The sequence below is a fragment of the Ambystoma mexicanum genome, chromosome 12 (genome assembly GCF_040938575.1).
Source record: "Ambystoma mexicanum isolate Mex_15411 chromosome 12, UKY_AmexF1_1, whole genome shotgun sequence".
In the NCBI taxonomy this organism is placed as follows: Eukaryota; Metazoa; Chordata; class Amphibia; order Caudata; family Ambystomatidae; genus Ambystoma; species Ambystoma mexicanum.
The window spans coordinates 1,223,840,180-1,223,859,586 of NC_090936.1; the positions used below are offsets into that span (position 1 = coordinate 1,223,840,180).

The following is a 19,407-nucleotide window of genomic DNA, read 5'->3' on the forward strand; positions in this document are numbered from 1 at the left end:
CGCTATTTCCGGTTACGCAATTTAACGGTCACCGCTAATAGCGGTGACTGCTATTTGCATGTTGAGTGAGGGCATAGGTGCTATCTGCACTTTCGTCGAAGCCAGTAAGGGAATTTTTGGGGTCTTTAGCGGCATGGCGGTAGGGTCTTTACCGGCATGGCGCAATGCTCGTGTCCGCAAACTTGTAATGGTATGCTATTAGCGCCCTCTTGCCAAGGAGGACACGTTAATAGTGCCATGCCGGTAAATGTTGGCTTTTAACGGACAACGTGTAATGACGCCCAAGGTCTGCAAGGGAGAGAACCTTAAGAGGCTCTCCTGGGGATATGATAGAGGAAGCTATCACCCGAAGTCCACAGGACTTACTTACTGCCATTGCAGGACAAGAACAGACAAAGGGGAAACCTAAGTCTGCCAGCAAGAAACCAGCAAGCACTCCTGTGCCCAGAAGGACATCTCTGAGACTGTCCAAAGTCACACCTGTGACTCCCACACCAGCTGAGGCTAAGTGTGAGGTTCAACCCTGTATGGTCAAACTAGATACTGAAGAATCAGATCTAGAAGAGGATCTTACCTTGGTAGGAGATCTTGACCCTGTTGACCATCCTGAGCTGCAGTCATTACTGGCAGAAGATGGACCCAACAGGGAAGATTTCAGTAAGTGACAAAGAGAGTGTCCTACCTTGGAAGGTCTTCACCAACAGGCAGCTTCTCAGCTCAATGGGACTGAGCCTGGGAAGTATAGGTTGCACTGGGAAGATGGCCTCTTCTACAGTGAACCAACTGAGTCAACCCCTGGAGACTACAGAAGACTTGTAGTACCTCTGGTGAATCGACTCCAGTTTCTGCAGTTAGCCCAGGAGGCACCTTTGGCTGGTCACTTAAGTTTTAAGAAGACCAAAGAAAGGCTTTCTCTGCACTTCTACTGGCCTAAGATGGGTTCAGAAGTAGACAAATTCTGCAGAAGCTGCCACACTTGCCAAACCTCCGGCAAGCGTGGATCCAAGAATGTGGCACCCTTAGTGCCTCTCCCAGTGCTGGGAATTCGTTTTTAGAGGGTCGGGATTGACATTGTTGGTTTTCTTGACCCTCCCACAACTTCAGGCAACAGGTTTATCCTGGTTGTAGAGGACCATGCCACTAGGTTTCCTGAAGCTATACCTATGAGGACTGTTACGGCTCCGGCTGTAGCTAAGGCCCTACTTGGTATTTGTACCAGAGTAGGTTTTCCTAAGGAGGTGATATCTGACAGGGGATCAAATTTTATGTCCCCCTAAATGCAAACCATATGCAAAACCTGTGGAGTTACCTACAAGTTCTCAACTGCCCACCACCCTCAAACCAATGGGCTGGTAGAGAGGTTTAACAGAACTATGAAGAGCATGATAGGTGCTTTAGAAGAACCCCTTAGAAGAAAGTGGGACCTTCTACTGCCATGCCTTCTCTTTGCATATAGAGAAGTCCTTCAGGAGGGAGTAGGATTTAGTCCCTTCGAACTTCTTTATGGCCATCCAGTCAGAGGTCCATTGGCCCTGATTAAGGAGGGGTTGGAGAGTGCTCCTTCCCCCAAGCCAGTCAGAGTGACTGACTATGTGATATGTCTCCGGAGGAGAATGTCAAACATGATGGCAGAGGCAAATGATAACTTGAAGGCTGGTCAAGCTCTGGTCAAACATTGGCATAACCAGAAGGCTAACATGGTTGAGTTTACTCAAGACCAGCTTGTTCTTGTTATGGTCCCCACAAGGCAGAGGGCCTTGCAGGACAAATGGATAGGACCCTTCAAGGTTGTGGGTAAACTTGGAGAGGTGAACTATCTGGTGGACTTAGGCAATCCTAAGGAGGCTCCCAGAGTCTTTCACACCAACCGTTTAAAGGCTTATGTCTCTAGACCTGACATAGGAGCTCTGCTTCTAGCTTCAGCTCAGGAGGCGGAGGAGAGTGAACCACTGCCTGACCTCCTCAGAGGTTTACCTTTAGATGAGCAAGTGGAAGGAGTTAATCTCTCTTCCAGTCTCACATCTGACCAGCAGGATGAGTGCAAGTTACTGTTAAATCAGTTTGCCTCCCTGTTCTCACTTTCACCAGGCTTGACCCCTTGGGGCCAGCATGACATACACACTGGTGACTGTTTGCCTGTCAAAAGCAGGGGGTACAGAATGTCAGACACTGTCAGATCCCACATAAGGAATGAGGTCACCAAGATGCTTGAACTCGGGGTAATAGAACCCTCTACTAGCCCATGGTCTAGCCCAGTTGTGCTTGTACCAAAGGCAGGATCCAAGGAGTTGAGATTCTGTGTGGACTAAAGAGCTCTAAATGCAGTCACCACGACTGATGCCCATCCTTTGCCTAGGACAGATGAGCTGGTGGACAAACTTGGTGCAGCCAAGTACCTCAGCACATTTGACCTAACGTCAGGCTATTGGCAAATAGCCTTGACAGACCATGCCAAGGAGAAAACTGCATTCTCCACCCCAGCTGGCCTCTACCAATTCAAGGTAATGCCTTTTGGATTAAAGAATGCACCTGCTACATTTCAGAGGATGGTCAATCAAGTTCTGAATGGGATGGAGGACCTCTCATGGCATACTTGGATGACATTGCAGTGTTCAGCCCTACATGGAAAGAACATGTTGAACACCTAGGTTATGTATTGCAGGCTCTTGAACAGACCCATCTGACCATAAAGGCAAGCAAATGTCAAATTGGTCAGAGTTCAGTGGTCTACCTTGGACATGAGGTAGGAGGAGGTGAAATAAGGCCACTGCCTAGCAAAGTACAAGCTGTACAAAACTGGGCCACCCCTACTACTCAAACCCAAGTGAGAGCCTTCCTAGGTCTCACTGGGTATTATAGGAACTTCATAGAGAACTATGGGACCATAGCTTCTCCCTTGAATGTCATCTCCTCTCCCAAATTTCCTAAAAAGGTCAGGTGGAATGAGGAGTGCAATCAAGCCTTTGAAGGCCTAAAGAAAGCCCTTTGTCAAGCTCCAGTCCTAAGAGCTCCTGACTATCACCAACCCTTCATTGTACAAACTGATGCTTCGAATGTAGGTATAGGTGCAGTCCTTAGTCAACTGGATGAGAAAGGTAGGGAACACCCCATTTGTTTCATCAGCAGGAAGTTAAAGGATCCTGAGACAAGGTGGGCAACAATAGAAAGAGAATGCTTTGCTATTGTGTGGGCACTGAAGAGGTTTGGACCATATTTGTATGGATCTATCTTCACTATTCAGACTGACCACCAACCCTTGAGATGGCTGATGCAAATGAAAGGGGAAAAACCAAAGTTACTCAGATGGTCAATCTGCCTGCAAAGATTTGATATTTCCATTGAGCACAGAGCAGGAAGTCACGACCAAAATGCTGATGGTCTCTCTAGGATGTTTGTAACCGACTAGAGGTATGAGGTCCATCCAGGAGTGGATTAAATCCTCCTGTCCCTTAGTCTGGAGGGGGTGAGTGTTAGGGAGAATTATCATTTATGGCTAATTTCCCTCACCTAGTGAGTCCCCCAGCAGCTTTGCTGGACTTCTGGAGTTTATTTTTTTCCACTTGGTAAGAGTGAGAGCTTTTCCCCCACTCTTACCTGGGTTTTGCTATGTGTTTCTACCTGTTTTTGTGATTGTGGACTCTGAAGTACCCCACTTCAGTAGCCCCCTTCTTTTTGTGTGTCACACAGCACCTTCAGTGCCGTGGCATAGGGCTGTCTTTGAGACTTCCCTCGACTCCATTTCTGAGGCGACTACTGTCCCCCAGAAAAGGGTAAAGTTACCATTAACTTTACTTAGTCAATCTACCACAGATCCAGTACACCCCATCTTCCATGGAGTACTGGGAAGGGTTAACTTGTATCCCTTTTTATCTGTACCTCCTAGAGCATTGTTCGCACTTTTAACATTTAGACTTGGCTGGTGGCAGTAGTATCTACCCTAACTTTTCTACCACGATTATATTAGATAAACGTGGTACTGTTCTTGGCTATTATATTAGCCTCGAACATAAACCTGCTTGACCAAATCGTCTTTCTCTTGGCTCCGGTTGGGTTTATTCGCCATTTCTTTTTGTTAAAGTCCTTCTTGTGTTTTACTTTGCGCGGCAAACTAGATTCGCCCTCTTTCTTCACTGTCTTTGGGCAGGCTTCTGCCCAGACGCCCTCCTCAAGGCACCTGGGTGTCTAGGTGGGCTGAATGTGAGGGAGGGGTGTAGTCACTCCCTGCACAGGGTATCCTAGGAAACCCAAGTCACACTTTGTCATGATTGGCCAGGGTAGTTGTCCGGGCTGAACAACCCCCCTGCTGGGTGATTGACAGCCAGGCTGCGTGAATGGGGGTTTTTCGCATAAAAAGCAGGTCTCTTGGGCTTGAAGTCAGAGAGTCGCCACTGGAACTACAAGGAACCGAAGAGAAGCGGAGAGAACGACGGCTGCTGCAACTACCCCGTCCCGGTGAAGCCCTGCTGCAGTCCTGAGCTATCTGCCCTTCAACGACTCAGAGAAGATCCAGTCCGGAGTCTTCTTCCCTTGAGCTTGGTGGGGATAACCAGCTCATCTTCTACAGCCAGAGGATCCTCTCCGTGGTCGAAATCGCTGCACTTTGCTGTAGTAGTCTGGATAGCCACCTGAAGAGCCTCTCCTGTTTTTAAGGAGCGCACCTTTTATTCTGTGTCGCTGCTGCCGGCCTCATCCCTGTGTGGTGCAGACCCTTTTGAGACGTCCTCCTTCTCGATGAAGCTCCAGGAATCGTGGGTCTGCGGGAAACCAACAGGAACAACTGCCAGGGCACCAGCTGCACCATTGGAACAAGGTACTGTGTTCTGTTGAGGAAACTGGGTGAATCCCTTTCTTCTTCATTTCCAAGGCTTGCCCTTGTCTTCCCTCCTTCTTATAACTTTTGCTTCCGAACATTGACAATATCAAAGTACTTTTGGCTATGTTGAATCGTGAACTGTCGGACCGTGTGATCTTCGGCAACTGGCCCTGGTGTCTTTCGACCCTGGCTCTGGCCCTTTGACTTTTGAACTCCTGTCTCTGAGTGTTTCTTGATTCTGCCTGCCTAACAAAAATATTGCCTGTGATTTTTGCCTCCAACTCCCTCTGGGTATCTCAGGTGCTAAGTGTATTTTTGCCCAGGTAGCATTTCATGTCACGGATGTGCATTTGTTTAGTAAACCGAACTGTCAAAAAGTGATTGCAATCGTGTCCGCGGTAACGCGTTTTTGTGCCTAACACCGGTTCATTCCAACACAGGGTACATACCTTGAGACTTACTGTACAAAGTGAATTGGTTACTTATAGTATATTTGACAATATATTAGGACAAAGAGAGTGTCCTACCTTGGAAGGTCTTCGCCAACAGGCAGCTTCTCAGCTCAATGGGACTGAGCTTGGGAAGTATAGGTTGCACTGGGAAGATGGCCTCTTCTACAGTGAACCAACTGAGTCAACCCCTGGAGACTACAGAAGACTTGTAGTACCTCTGGTGAACCGACTCCAGTTTCTGCAGTTAGCCCATGAGGCACCTTTGGCTGGTCACTTAAGTTTTAAGAAGACCAAAGAAAGGCTATCTCTGCACTTCTACTGGCCTAAGATGGGTTCAGAAGTAGACAAATTCTGCAAAAGGTGCCACACTTGCAAACCTCTGGCAAGAGTGGATCCAAGAATGTGGCACCCTTAGTGCCTCTCCCAGTGGTGGGAATTCCTTTTTAGAGTGTCGGGATTGACATTGTTGGTCCTCTTGACCCTCCCACAACTTCAGGCAACAGGTTTATCCTGGTTGTAGTGGACCATGCCACTAGGTTTCCTGAAGCGATACCTATGAGGACTGTTACGGCTCCGGCTGTAGCTAAGGCCCTACTTGGTATTTGTACCAGAGTAGGTTTTCCTAAGGAGGTGATATCTGACAGGGGATCAAATTTTATGTCCCCCTAAAAGCAAACCATGTGGAAAACCTGTGGAGTTACCTACAAGTTCTCAACTGCCTACCACCCTCAAACCAATGGGCTGGTAGAGATGTTTAACAGAACTATGAAGAGCATGATAGGTGCTTTAGAAGAACCCCTTAGAAGAAAGTGGGACCTTCTACTGCCATGCCTTCTCTTTGCATATAGAGAAGTCCTTCAGGAGGGAGTAGGATTTAGTCCCTTCGAACTTCTTTATGGCCATCCAGTCAGAGGTCCATTGGCCCTGATTAAGGAGGGGTTGGAGAGTGCTCCTTCCCCCAAGCCAGTCAGGGTGACTGACTATGTGATAGGTCTCCGTAGGAGAATGTCACACATGATGGCAGAGGTAAGTGATAACTTGAAGGCTGGTCAAGCTCTGGTCAAACATTTGCATGACCAGAAGGCTAACATGGTTGAGTTTACTCAAGACCAGCTTGTTCTTGTTATGGTCCCCACAAGGCAGAGGGCCTTGCAGGACAAATGGATAGGACCCTTCAAGGTTGTGGGTAAACTTGGAGAGGTGAACTATCTGGTGGATTTAGGCAATCCTAAGGAGGCTCCCAGAGTCTTTCACACCTACCGTTTAAAGGCTTATGTCTCTAGACCTGACATAGGAGCTTTGCTTCTAGCTTCAGCTCAGGAAGAGGAGGAGTGTGAACCTCTGCCTGACCTCCTCAGAGGCTTACCTTTAGATGAGCAAGTGGAAGGAGTTCATCTCTCTTCCAGTCTCACATCTGACCAGCAGGACGAGTGCAAGTTACTGTTAAATCAGTTTGCCTCCCTGTTCTCATTTTCACCAGGCTTGACCCCTTTGGGCCAGCATGACATACACACTGGTGACTGTTTGCCTGTCAAAAGCAGGGGGTACAGAATGTCAGACACTGTCAGATCCCACATAAGGAATGAGGTCACCAAGATGCTTGAACTCGGGGTAATAGAACCCTCTACTAGCCCATGGTCTAGCCCAGTTGTGCTTGTACCAAAGGCAGGATCCAAGGAGTTGAGATTGTGTGTGGACTATAGAGCTCTAAATGCAGTCACCACGACTGATGCCCATCCTTTGCCTAGGACAGATGAGCTGGTGGACAAACTTGGTGCAGCCAAGTACCTCAGCACATTTGACCTAACTTCAGGCTATTGGATAATAGCCTTCACAGACCATGCCAAGGAGAAAACTGCATTCTCCACCCCAGCTGGCCTCTACCAATTCAAGGTAATGCCTTTTGGATTAAAGAATGCACCTGCTACATTTCAGAGGATGGTCAATCAAGTTCTGAATGGGATGGAGGACCTCTCATGGCATACATGGATGACATTGCAGTGTTCAGCCCTACATGGAAAGAACATGTTGAACACCTAGGTTATGTATTGCAGACTCTTGAACAGACCCATCTGACCATAAAGGCACGCAAATGTCAAATTGGTCAGAGTTCAGTGGTCTACCTTGGACATGAGGTAGGAGGAGGTGAAATAAGGCCACTGCCTAGCAAAGTACAAGCTGTACAAAACTGGGCCACCCCTACTACTCAAACCCAAGTGAGAGCCTTCCTAGGTCTCACTGGGTATTATAGGAACTTCATGGAGAACTATGGGACCATAGCTTCTCCCTTGAATGTCATCTCCTCTCCCAAATTTCCTAAAAAGGTCAGGTGGAATGAGGAGTGCAATCAAGCCTTTGAAGGCCTAAAGAAAGCCCTTTGTCAAGCTCCAGTCCAAAGAGCTCCTGACTATCACCAACCCTTCATTGTACAAACTTATGCTTCAAATGTAGGTATAGGTGCAGTCCTTAGTCAGCTGGATGAGAAAGGTAGGGAACACCCCATTTGTTTCATCAGCAGGAAGTTAAAGGATCCTGAGACAAGGTGGGCAACAATAGAAAGAGAATGATTTGCTATTGTGTGGGCACTGAAGAGGTTTAGACCATATTTGTATGGATCTAGCTTCACTATTCAGACTGACCACCAACCATTGAGATGGCTGATGCAAATGAAAGGGGAAAACCCAAAGTTACTCAGATGGTCAATCTGCCTGCAAGGATTTGATTTTTCCATTGAGCACAGAGCAGGAAGTCACAACCAAAATGCTGATGGTCTCTCTAGGATGTTTGTAACCGACTAGAGGTATGACTCGTATCCCTTTTTATCTGTACCTCCGAGAGCATTGTTTCGCTCTTTTAACATTTAGACTTGGCTGGTGGCAGTAGTATCTACCCTAACTTATCTACCACGATTATATTAGATAAACGTGGTACTCTTCTTGGCTATTATATTAGCCTCGAACATAAACCCGCTTGACCAAATCGTCTTTCTCTTGGCTCCGGTTGGGTTTATTCGCCATTTCTTTTTGTTAAAGTCCTTCTTGTGTTTTACTTTGCGCGGCAAACTAGGTTCGCCTTCTTTCTTCACTGTCTTTTGGCTGGCTTCTGCCCAGAAGCCCTCCTCAAGGCACCTGGGTGTCTAGGTGGGATGAATGTGAGGGAGGGGTGTAGTCACTCCCTGCACAGGGTATCCTAGGAAACCCAAGTCGCACTTTGTCATGATTGGCCAGGGTAGTTGTCCGGGCTGAACAACCCCCCTGCTGGGTGATTGACAGCCAGGCTGCGTGAATGGGGGTTTTTCGCATAAAAAGCAGGTCTCTCGGGCTAGAAGTCAGAGAGTCGCCACTGGAACTACAAGGAACCTTAGAGAAGCGGAGAGAATGACGGCTGCTGCAACTACCCCATCCCGGTGAAGCCCTGCTGCAGTCCTGAGCTATCTGCTCTTCAACGACTCAGAGAAGATCCAGTCCGGAGTCTTCTTCCCTTGAGCTTGGTGGGGATAACCAGCACATCTTCTACAGCCAGAGGATCCTCTGCCGTGGTCGAAATTGCTGCACTTTGCTGTAGTGGTCCGGATAGCCACCTGAAGAGCCTCTCCTGTTTTTAAGGAGCGCACCTTTTATTCCGTGTCGCTGCTGCCGGCCTCATCCCTGTATGGTGCAGACCCTCTTGAGACGTCCTCCTTCTCGACGAAGCTCCAGGAATCGTGGGTCTGCGGGAAACCAAAAGGAACAACTGCCAGGGCACCAGCTGCACCATTGGAACAAGGTACTGTGTTCTGTTGAGGAAACTGGGTGAATCCCTTTCTTCTTCATTTCCAAGGCTTGCCCTTGTCTTCCCTCCTTCTTATAACTTTTGCTTCCGAACATTGACAATATCAAAGTACTTTTGGCTACGTTGAATCGTGAACTGTCGGACCGTGTGATCTTCGGCGACTGGCCCCGGTGTCTTTCGACCCTGGCTCCGGCCCTTTGACTTTTGAACTCCTATCTCTGAGTGTTTCCTGATTCTGCCTGCCTAACCAAAATATTGCCTGCTATTTTTGCCTCCAACTCCCTCTGGGTATCTCAGGTCCTAAGTGTATTTTTGCCCCGGTAGCATTTCATGTCATGGATATGCATTTTTTAGTAGAACGAACTGTCAAAAAGTGATCGCAATCGTGTCCGCGGTAACGTGTTTTTGTGCCTAACACCGGTTCATTCCAACACAGGGTACTTACCTTGAAACTTACTGTACAAAGCGAATTGGTTACTTGTAGTATATTTAACGTGTAGTTTTTATTGAAGTTTAATAGAAGTGTTGTGTTTATAACAAACGGTTTCAAAATAAATGTACTTATATTTTTCTACCTGAAACCTTGAGTCAGTGTTTGCGTGAGTCACAGTAATTGTGGTCCCTTTGTGTAATCTCTGCTACTGCTCATATACTCTTGAGATAAGCCTGGCTGCTCCGCCACTGCTACCACTCTGACATAGTAGTACAGGCTTGTACCAAAGGTAAAACTTGTATCACCACCTGTAGTCTTAATTGTGTGTAGTGGTCCCTAAGGGCACTGCACAGGATTCTGCCTAACAAGAGAGTGACAGGAAATGAATCTCAGTCTTACTGGCATTAAGGCAGAGATCATTGGCAGCACACCACCCCTGGATGGCGGACAGACAGTCAGAGATGAGAGAGGGTGAAGAGGTGGCTGAGGGTAGAATGAAAATGAGCTAAGTGTCATCCGCATTGCACTGGAAGTTGGGGCAGAGTGCGGCAATGAGGTGGGCAAGAAGTTCCAGGTGTTGGTTGAACAGCCAGAGAGAGAGACCGTGTCAAAAACAGAAGAGAGATCAAGTAAGATGAGCACACGGGGGAGTAGTCTTGAAGGTTGGACAGCAGGTCTTCACAGATGTTCAGGAGAGCGTTTTTGAGTCAACGTTCATTGCCCATGTACATACGAGAAGCCGAGAGCTTTAAATGAAAAATATGCATAAGTACTTACATGAATCCTACAATTGATGTGTGTTTATCGTCCTTGCAGATCGCCCTGGGCCACCGCAGGCAGTGATGATTGAGGAGGTGTGGGGTGAAAATGTCGCCTTGGAGTGGAAACCTCCAAAAGACGATGGCAATGCCAACATTACAGGATACACAGTTCAGAAGGCTGACAAGAAGACAATGGTACGTAGCAAATACGGTTACAGGTCATTTGGTCGAAAAAAAAAGGTCGACAGGACAAATGGTCGACGCAATTTGGTCGAAAGACAAATGGTCGATTTTTTTTTTTTTTTGTATTTTCACTTTTTTTTCCTAAACGAAAACCTGAAAAATATATATAAAAATAAAAAAATAATTCGACCATTTGTCTTTCGACCAAATTGCGCCGACCATTTGTCTGTCGACCAATTGTCTGTCGACCAAATGACCGGACAGCAGCAAATACGCATTGAGATTCAAAGTAAGTGCAATTGACACACTACACTAAAAGCCTTTAAGTAATAAAGATATATGTGTAGCACTTTATGCAGGTTCCTGCTTCTTCTAAGGGGTGTTATAACAGATGCTATTATTATTCTCAATTTAAGGAGAGCTCTGTCTGAATTTTAACATATGACGGCAGGCTGCTCACAGAATTCTGAACCAAGTGATTAGCTCACTCTTCCACAGTATACCACCTGTTGTCATTTGCTGTCTAAAATGTTACGCATGCCCCTTTAACCATTTTAAGATTATTTCAATGGATTGCCTCTCTCCCACAGATGCCTCATCTGATAGATATCGCCATCCAGCTCTGCGTTGATCTGTCTTGCTCGGTGCTCGATCGTCGGCTCCGGACGTGACGTCAGGCGGCAAATATATACCACGTCACTACGCCCCACATCTCAGTTCCTTTTTTCCGCCCGCTTGACACTCTGCTTTAGGAACACAGTGATCGAGTCTTCGACCCTACTTGACGTGTTTCATGCAGTTTTCCGATTGCCACACCAAAATGTCTGTTACCTGCCTGCATGAGATATGCCTCTGGTGCCTCGGCATGGGTCACGACACAGAGGAGTAGACGTTGTGTGCTAAAATGCACCTGAAATCGGTGCACTATCGGGCTGCAAAGCTCGCTCTAGGCGACCACCTTTCAAAATCTTTGGCACTGTCGACCGTCCGTTCCTCTGAGGCCGAGGCGTCTTCCCCTGAAAAAGACAAGGGGAAGCATTGTCGAAAGAAGAAACAATCCCATTCTAGCGGGCAGGCTTATAGGTCTGGATACTTCGCCAGACCTGGAGTTCCAGCAAAGCCAACCCTACACACACGGCTACGCCACGTTCATGGCACTGGTAAAAAGAGTGGTTGACACCTTGGGACTACAATCTTCGGCTGCGCCAGTCCAAGGGTACGAGTTGACGGATATACTGAACGAGGGTCCGGTTACGGAACATAACATGCCTCTTACTCCAGTTATCGCCAACCTTGTAGCCTCTCTGTGGCAGCATCCCTGCTCCATCCCCCCAGTCAGCTCCACCATGACTGGACATTATAGGCCGACAAAAGCAGACCGTTTATTCCTCTCCTCTCACCCTTCCCCAGAAGGTCTTGTCATTCAATGTGCCGCAGTCTTCACCAGGTCAGCATCTTCAACTTCGAATCTGCTGCCTGGCAGAGAAGGCAAAAATGATTGCATGCTTATTTGAGGTCAGTGATGGAAGCCAGGTGGCACATAAACAGGCTGGAGTTGCGAGCCATCAGGTTAGCCCTGAGAGTGTTTGCTCCATCTATGAAGGGGAAGCATGTCCAGATTCTGACAGACAATAAGGTGGCCATGCACTACCTCTACTAACAAGGTGGCGTGTGCTCTCTCCCCTCTTCAGAGAGGCGATGCAGCTGTGGATCTGGCTATTAGAGAACCTGATCTCGGTCTCAGCAGTTCATTTGGCGGGTACAGAGAGCAGTTTGGCGGATGCACTGAGCAGGCAGAGCTCGGTCTCACATGAGTGGGAAGTGTGCCAGGAAGTCCTAGAGGAGATCTTCTCTTGCTGGGGTACCCCATCAGTGGAACTGTTTGCAACGGAATCCAACAGGAAGTGCAGACAGTTTTGCTCAAGGGAATTCCCAGCGAGCGGTGTGCTAGGGGACGCGTTTCTGGTGGATTGGAACTTCCCTCTCCACTACGCCTTCCCTCCGATTCCCACCATCACTTATGTACTCAAGAGGTTTCGAGCAACCATGCTCTGCCTGCACAGAGCGCCCTCAGCCCGTTCTCTGTTCCTGCCAGACGGACAGCTGAAGCAGAGATCTGTTACTCCAGCAGCCAGAACCATATTTGCAAAGACTTTTTGCATAGGGACAGAGACCAACACCCGACCCCCGCTTGTTGAGGTAGTGCATGGCCACTGTGTTGCCTGTCAGAACAAGGACATATTTCTGTCTGACACAGGGCTTGAAAGCCTACAGGGCTAGCCTGATAGCTCGCAACTCCAGCCTGCTGATGTCCCAATGTCTCTCTGCTGGGGACCAAAGGCTGTTCATTTTCAGATCCCCGTAGTGAGCTCCCCAGCCCTTCAGGGAACAATTTGTGGCTACCTGTGCCTGTGGACAAAGTGGCCAAAAGGGTTCCCCTACCTTCATGCTCTCCCTGCTGATCCACCATGAAAGGTTGCTGGCCACCGACTTTGAAACCTTCAATGTGTCCCACATGTTGTCGAAGTACTAGGACCATTGATCCCCCAAAAGTCACTGGAGGGATTGCATCTGTAACCTGGCCTCTGGCACCAGAAAAATGGAGGAGGCCATGAGACCAAAGTGTTGGAGGAAGTAAACGGTTGCCAGTGAATTCGTCGAAAAAAATTGGTCGACCAGACAAATGGTCGAATCAAATTGGTCGAAAACCATTTCGTCGAATTTTTTTTTTTTTCTATTTTAACCCTTTTTTTTTTTTTTTTTGGGGGGGTCCCCCCCCAACCCCCTTTTTTTCTCTTAAAACCCATTTTTTTAACAAAACGAAAACCCAAAAATAAATATATAAATAAAAAAATATTTTCGATGAAATGGTTTTCGACCAAATTGCGTCGACCAAATTGCAGTCGACCAGTTTTTTTTCGACGAGTTGACTGGACACCGAAGTAAACCGCTGGCAAGCTGCCATGGTTCTGGAACAGGGTGACCATCTGTCTGACACTGAAAACTGAAAACTGCATCCTCGAGGGGAAAGCCTTCCTCGCTTTCCTCACCTGGGTGTCCTGGACCGCTCCTATGAATTGAAGCTTCTGATTTGATGTGATATTTGTGTGATTGGGTTAACGGAAGGAGACACAGACAACAGATTCAATGTATAACACAAGGCTTTTATTAAAGAAAATGTCAGTATGGAGTATACCTATCTTGCCCTAAGATAAAGTGGGATGTCCCTACCTAAAGAAACTAAGGAAAGTCTGTGTCAGAATGTTCAACTGAAATGTCTGTCTGTGTCAGAAACCTACACTTGCCCTCACTACTAAAGCAAAGCAATGTGTAGGGATGCCAATCATAAACTGAACAGTGTTCCAAAAGTAAGGTTCTGAGCTATTTCCAGCTCAGGTTTACTCTCCAGCTTCTTTTCCCCAAATGTCAATATGTTCATTACAATGTTCACTGTACCTTCTTGCAGACTTGAAGGGCTACCATCCCCAAGTATGTTATACACCAATGTGTGTTTCCTTTTTCCCAAGCAGCAAACTTCCTTGTTAGCATAGAGGGATTTTCGGGTCTTGGCCCACTTTTAGACCTCACGGTCCACCCATTGCAGGCCACGTAACTAGGAACTTCCAGGTCTCCTTGAGAAATTCAATATTCAGCCAAACAAGTCGTTTCTCTGATGTAGCTCCACAACTTTAATATACAAGTCGTTTCTCAACCTTGACTACAACTTCGGCCTTAGAGTCCTTCCTTCATTCAACTTAGCTTCTTATCTGCTTTCAGTTAATTGTTCAACATTTAGCAGGTTTTCATTCAGTGTTCAATAGATGCAGGTTTTTTTATGGTATGCAGTTCAATACTCAGTAAATTAACTCTAACTCATTTCATTCAGTTTAGTGTTCAATAAGTGCAGCCTTGCATGTTTCATTCAATTCGGTGTTCCAGAAAATGCTGCTTTGCTTGGTTCATTGAATTTGTTCATTAATAAATGCAACTTTGCCTGTTTCATTGAGTTCAGTATTCAATAAGGGCAACTTTACCTGTTTCATTCAGTTCAGTATTCAATAAATGCAACTTTGTGTGTTTCATTAAGTTCATTATTCAATAAGGGCAACTTTATCTGTTTCATTCAGTTCAGTATTCAATAAAGGCAACTTCGCCTGTTTGCGCGGATCGCTACTCCATTCACAGTCCTGTGGAGTGCCCAGGCGGTCCCAGTGTTCCTGACACTTACCCGAACCCGGCAGCTCTGGTTAACAGCTTCTCCCCGAGCTGGAAAGCTTGTTTGCCGGGTGCTTAACCCAATACTCTCCAGCTATCGTGCACAGCTACACCTCCCCTTCTGTGGGATCTCCGTCCTGCACAATCAAACCAGCAGGACTCCCAGGGTTTTCTGGTCGGCGTATCAGCGTCTCAGCTTCTCTCGCTCCCACACAGCTTCTTCTGCTGTACCTTCCTCTTTCCTGGCTTTCCCTTTCTACTTCAGCATTCGACTTCTTATGCACATTTGGTCCTTTAATTGGCTGCAGATGTATACCATCAATTAAGACTATCTGGCTTTCATTACACAGACATGCCTTACCAGCATGTATCTTCTTCTTCCCAGTACCAAAGTGGTGAGAGTAAGCAGTATCTTATACTCTCAGTTGCTTTTTCCTCGTCTCATTACTTTGAAGTACCCAAAGAGGCAAATGAAGGGGAACTGCCTTATATTGATCTAAAAAGGTAGGGAGAGTGTTAGGCTGCTTGGTATAAGGACAAGGGTGATACTGTGTTTTGGCCCAAGGTACCTCATCCCCAGTCTTTCCCCTTCTTTAACATGTCTGGGATGATAATATCTCTTGCTTTTCTCAAAGATAAGGGAACGGGTGCACAATGTCCCATAACCACTTCTGGAATAGGGATTCCTTCCTGAAATCCCCAAGGACCCTCTATCCAGGTGATCCTCTTCAGCTAGTCCGCCCGCAGGGGCAGGATCCAAAAGTGATGGGCTTTCCCTGGCCACCTACATAGAGGATCCCGGGAGAGTAGACGTGAGAAGACCCTCAGGTTTGTCACACATGGGACTTCTGGAAGTTCAGGAAGAAGCCAAAGCTCTGAGTCAGGGAACAGGTTTCCTCGAGTTGCATCGACACCTGTCCTGGGGACCTTCCTCGGATCAACCAGTCATCCAGGTGATGGCATATTTGAACGCTGTTCTTCCGAGGTGCGCCATCACTGCAACCAGCTTGGTGAAGACCCTAGGCGCGGTGGTTAGGACAAAAGGGAGCACTCTGAACTGGTAGTGAGTGTCCCCAATGACAGATCTCAGGAACTGCCTTTGCCTTCGATGTATCGGAACATGGAAACAGATGTCCTGAAGGTCCAGCGGCAGCAACCAGTCCTGGGACTGAAGACCCTGGGGAATTTCCTTCAAAGTGACGATCCTGAACTATTCTTTCCTCAGGAACTTGCCCAAGGCCCTGAGGTCCAGAATGGGATGGAGTTCTCCCCATTTCTTGGCAACCAGAAAAAAATGAGTGTGCCTCTCTCTTCAGTAGTACCTCTTCCACTGCAAGCTTGAAAAGCAGGGCTTTCAGTTCGGAGCTCCTGTTCCAGTTACTGGGGAGGGGGTGATTGGTCAGTCTGGAGGTCTTTTCAAGAATGGTGGACAATACCCCCATCTGAGGAGATTCAAGTCCCAGGTGTCTGAGGTTACCTACTTCCATCTGTCCCAGTGCTTGGAGACCCTCCCTCCAACCAGGGAAACATGTGGGGAGAACTCAAAGCGGCTTAGCGTGGGCCACCATCCCTGCCACTGCTGCCCAAGTCTGTTGGACCTGAAATGCCCCTCTGTCCTGCCCCCGGACGCGAGAATCACCTCTGGTCCTGCTTGTGCTGCGGTAGCTGTGCTTTCCTCCCAAAGGGAATATACCACCTATTGCTTGGTGGGCTGCTGCAACACAAGCCCCAAGGACTTTGCAGCCAGTTTGGATTCCTTGAACTTTTTCAAAGAATCATCGGCCTTTGGCCCAAACAGGTACTCGCCTTTGAATGCCATATCTGAAGGTTTGACTTGTACATTCAGGGAAAACCCAGAGCTGTGGAGGTATGCCACCCTTCTAAGCACCATGGAAGTCCCCATGGCACGACCCAGGCAGTCAACGTTGTCAAGACCCACGTGAAGGGCCTGGCAAGCCACCTATTCCCCATCGTTAATCATGTCCAGAAACCCATCACTCACTTCCAACGTTGGGAGATGATCTGCCAACTCAGCTATTGTCCTCCATAGCACATGAGAGCATTTTGCAAAGGTGGAGTTAATTGTCTTTAGAGCCAGGCTCCCTGACGCAAACATTTTCTTGGCTAAGGCACCAGTTTTCTTCGACTGTGAGGTGGAACTAGCTGGTTGTGAGCTCACTGTGGCGGTTTGGACCACCAACTCCTCAGGGTGGGATGAGATTAAAGGAAAAGTAGATCCTCTCCTAGCTGGTCTATACTGCTTGTTCAACTCAGTATCAGCAGCTGGCATGCAATATAGCCTGTGCCACAATGTTCCATTATGATCAGCTATTGCCGCATTGACAGGCAATGCCTTCTCCAATTGGGGACCCTTGTCCAGGATGTCCGTGTGGTCATAGGACTGGAGCGGCTTGCGTGGAGTGACAAGGCCCGGGGTCAGAACTACCCTCTCCACTTCCTTCCTGTACTGAGCATTGGGGTTTCCATAAGGAGATGCCTGCTGCAAGAAGAGGTCAGGCAAGGTGTCAAGCCTGCTTGCCTTGTGCAGATCTTCAGCAAAGGCCAGTAGGTTGGCCTGGTCAGTGAAGAAGTCGGCTCCACTAACTCCCCTTTCCCTCATCAGCTCCATTCCAAAAGGGACCAGATCACCCTCTTCGTCAAAGATTGACCTCATTGATTGGAAAAAATCCAATCTTGACTCTGGGACTAATGATCGCTCGGCCACTGGTGCCCATGTCGACAGGAACGTTCCGAAGAGGTCTCTTGGCGCTGATGCCTCAGGGTCCATCAGAGCCATTGTCCCCCGAGCGCAACTAGTGCCTGGACCGTCTGCAGCATTGTGGCTGCAGCTTTTTCGTAAAACTGAAGCATTTGTGTCTTAAATGCCTCCCATCCCTCTCTCAGGACTTACACCGCTCCCCCGTGGACCGGAGTCATGTCACCGTTGACATTGTTTCCTCTTCTTGTGGGAGGACGAATGGTGTGACTCACTTCTCAAGTGAGAGCACGTCTTTGTTTTTTAACGGGGTCTGTCCTCCTTCTCGGGCGTGGAACCTTTGGTATTGGGGCCCGATGACTTGACAGACGAACACACCGGGGACTTCGAAGGAGGCTACCCGAGGGCTCATTTTACTGACCGTTCCCTGATGGCCTTCGGGTTCATTCGCTTTTATGTGAAAGTGGGGGAAAATAATTCTCTGAAGATAATTTGCATTCCGAATAGCATGCTGAGCATGCAGAAAAAAGGAGCTGAGGTATGGGGGCATAGTGACATGATATATGTACTACTTACATCACGTCCGGAGTCGAGAAGTGGCACGGTCGAGACATGACAGAATTGACGGATGCCACTGAGCCGTACTACGCCCCCCGTTGGAAAGGTTTGAGCAGCAGACACTGGATTTCTGTCAGATGAGGAATCTGCTAGAGAATGCAATCCATTGAAATAGTGTTATCAGCAAACTTTTATCTCAGACTTCTCGTCCATTAATGGCCATGAAAACATCACTGAAAGAGCTGGTGCCTTTACCATGATCTAAACCTTGCTCTGAACTTTTCATATCAAGTGTCCTTGAATGAAGATAGAGAATTTCTAAAAATAACCCTTACATCATATTCGGTAACCTTTCAGCGCAGTCTGCAGTCCTCACGGGGCACTAGGTACAAAAGGCAAGATCCTGCTCCTTCTCCAAGTTCTGTATTGCATAATAATGCAAAAGCCTGGGAAAATCTGGGCAACGTTTCTTTTCCTAATGCAAATGTCCAACTTCGACATATCAACTCCTGATTTTATCTTTTTACTGGGGCCATCTCAAAAGGTTTTCACATGTTTCCCCAGATGCTGTTGAAGAATAAAATCTTAGGGAAGAATTTCAGCTTTGGGGTACTTTTGCCTAATTTTGAGGGACGCTCCATTGTTTGCTGGGTTCATTTGTTTTGACTACATTTTATCCCCAAACAGGCTTAATCTTAATGTTGTGTACTGTGTTGAGAGTCCTTAAAACTCTTACTCCTACGTACCGTCCCCTTTCCTCCATACTTGTGCAACATTCCGTCCTTCGGGACGGGACCGGAGCACTTTTGTCAAAATGCATCAAAAATAAAATGTTTGCCCTTCTTTGATTTTTACGCTGGGTGCCGCACATGGCCATAACCCCGCCCTCCTGAGCTCCGCTCCGCGCATCGCCCTTCACTCCTTTTCTCTGTGCGGTCGGGCCTGGACGCACTAGCATCACTGGGAATTTTTATTTTTTATTCCCTTTGTCCTTCCTTCCTGCTCAGGTTCCACAGTCATCTAGTCCTCCGTCTATGCCGGAGCGTCTGGGATTCATGTCCTGTTCTTCATGCGAACGTGGTTTCGCGAGGGCGGATCTCCATTCTCTCTGCTTGGAGTGTCTGGCCCCGGAACATCGCTGGGATTCATGCTTCTACTGCGACTTCCTCTCCATCCGCGCACTCCAACGTTGTCTTATTAGGTGGGAGGAAGTGTTTCAGCGTGTTCATCCACCTCATTTACAGCTTTTCATCGATGAAAAGAAGAAACGCCCGGTAAATTCCTTACTTTTTAGGGCACCCTGGCCAGGAGACTCCTTCCTGGGGTCTTCCAGGACTGGAAGGGGCTTCAGTAGCTCTGTCACCAGGGGTTCCCCTGAGGTGCCGAAAGGGTCTAACAGGCATACCAGAGTGTTCTCCGAGGGTTCCCTTAGCGGACCTGCCAAAACCGGACATTGCTCCAAGGTTCACTGTTGGGTGCTAAAGTTCAGCCCAGTTCTGGGTCTG

General features: G+C 47.7%; 1 protein-coding gene across 13 annotated transcripts in view; it reads left to right on the forward strand.

The window, feature by feature from the left end:
• The window catches only part of MYBPC1 (myosin binding protein C1), a 1,087,780-nt gene that overhangs the window by 786,555 nt on the left and 281,818 nt on the right, over positions 1-19,407 (forward strand). For all 13 annotated transcript variants that reach the window (XM_069629883.1, XM_069629891.1, XM_069629879.1 and 10 more), the window contains one exon: positions 10,286-10,425. In XM_069629883.1, coding sequence (XP_069485984.1) covers positions 10,286-10,425 — 140 coding nt within the window. The remainder of the gene's footprint in view (positions 1-10,285; positions 10,426-19,407) is intronic.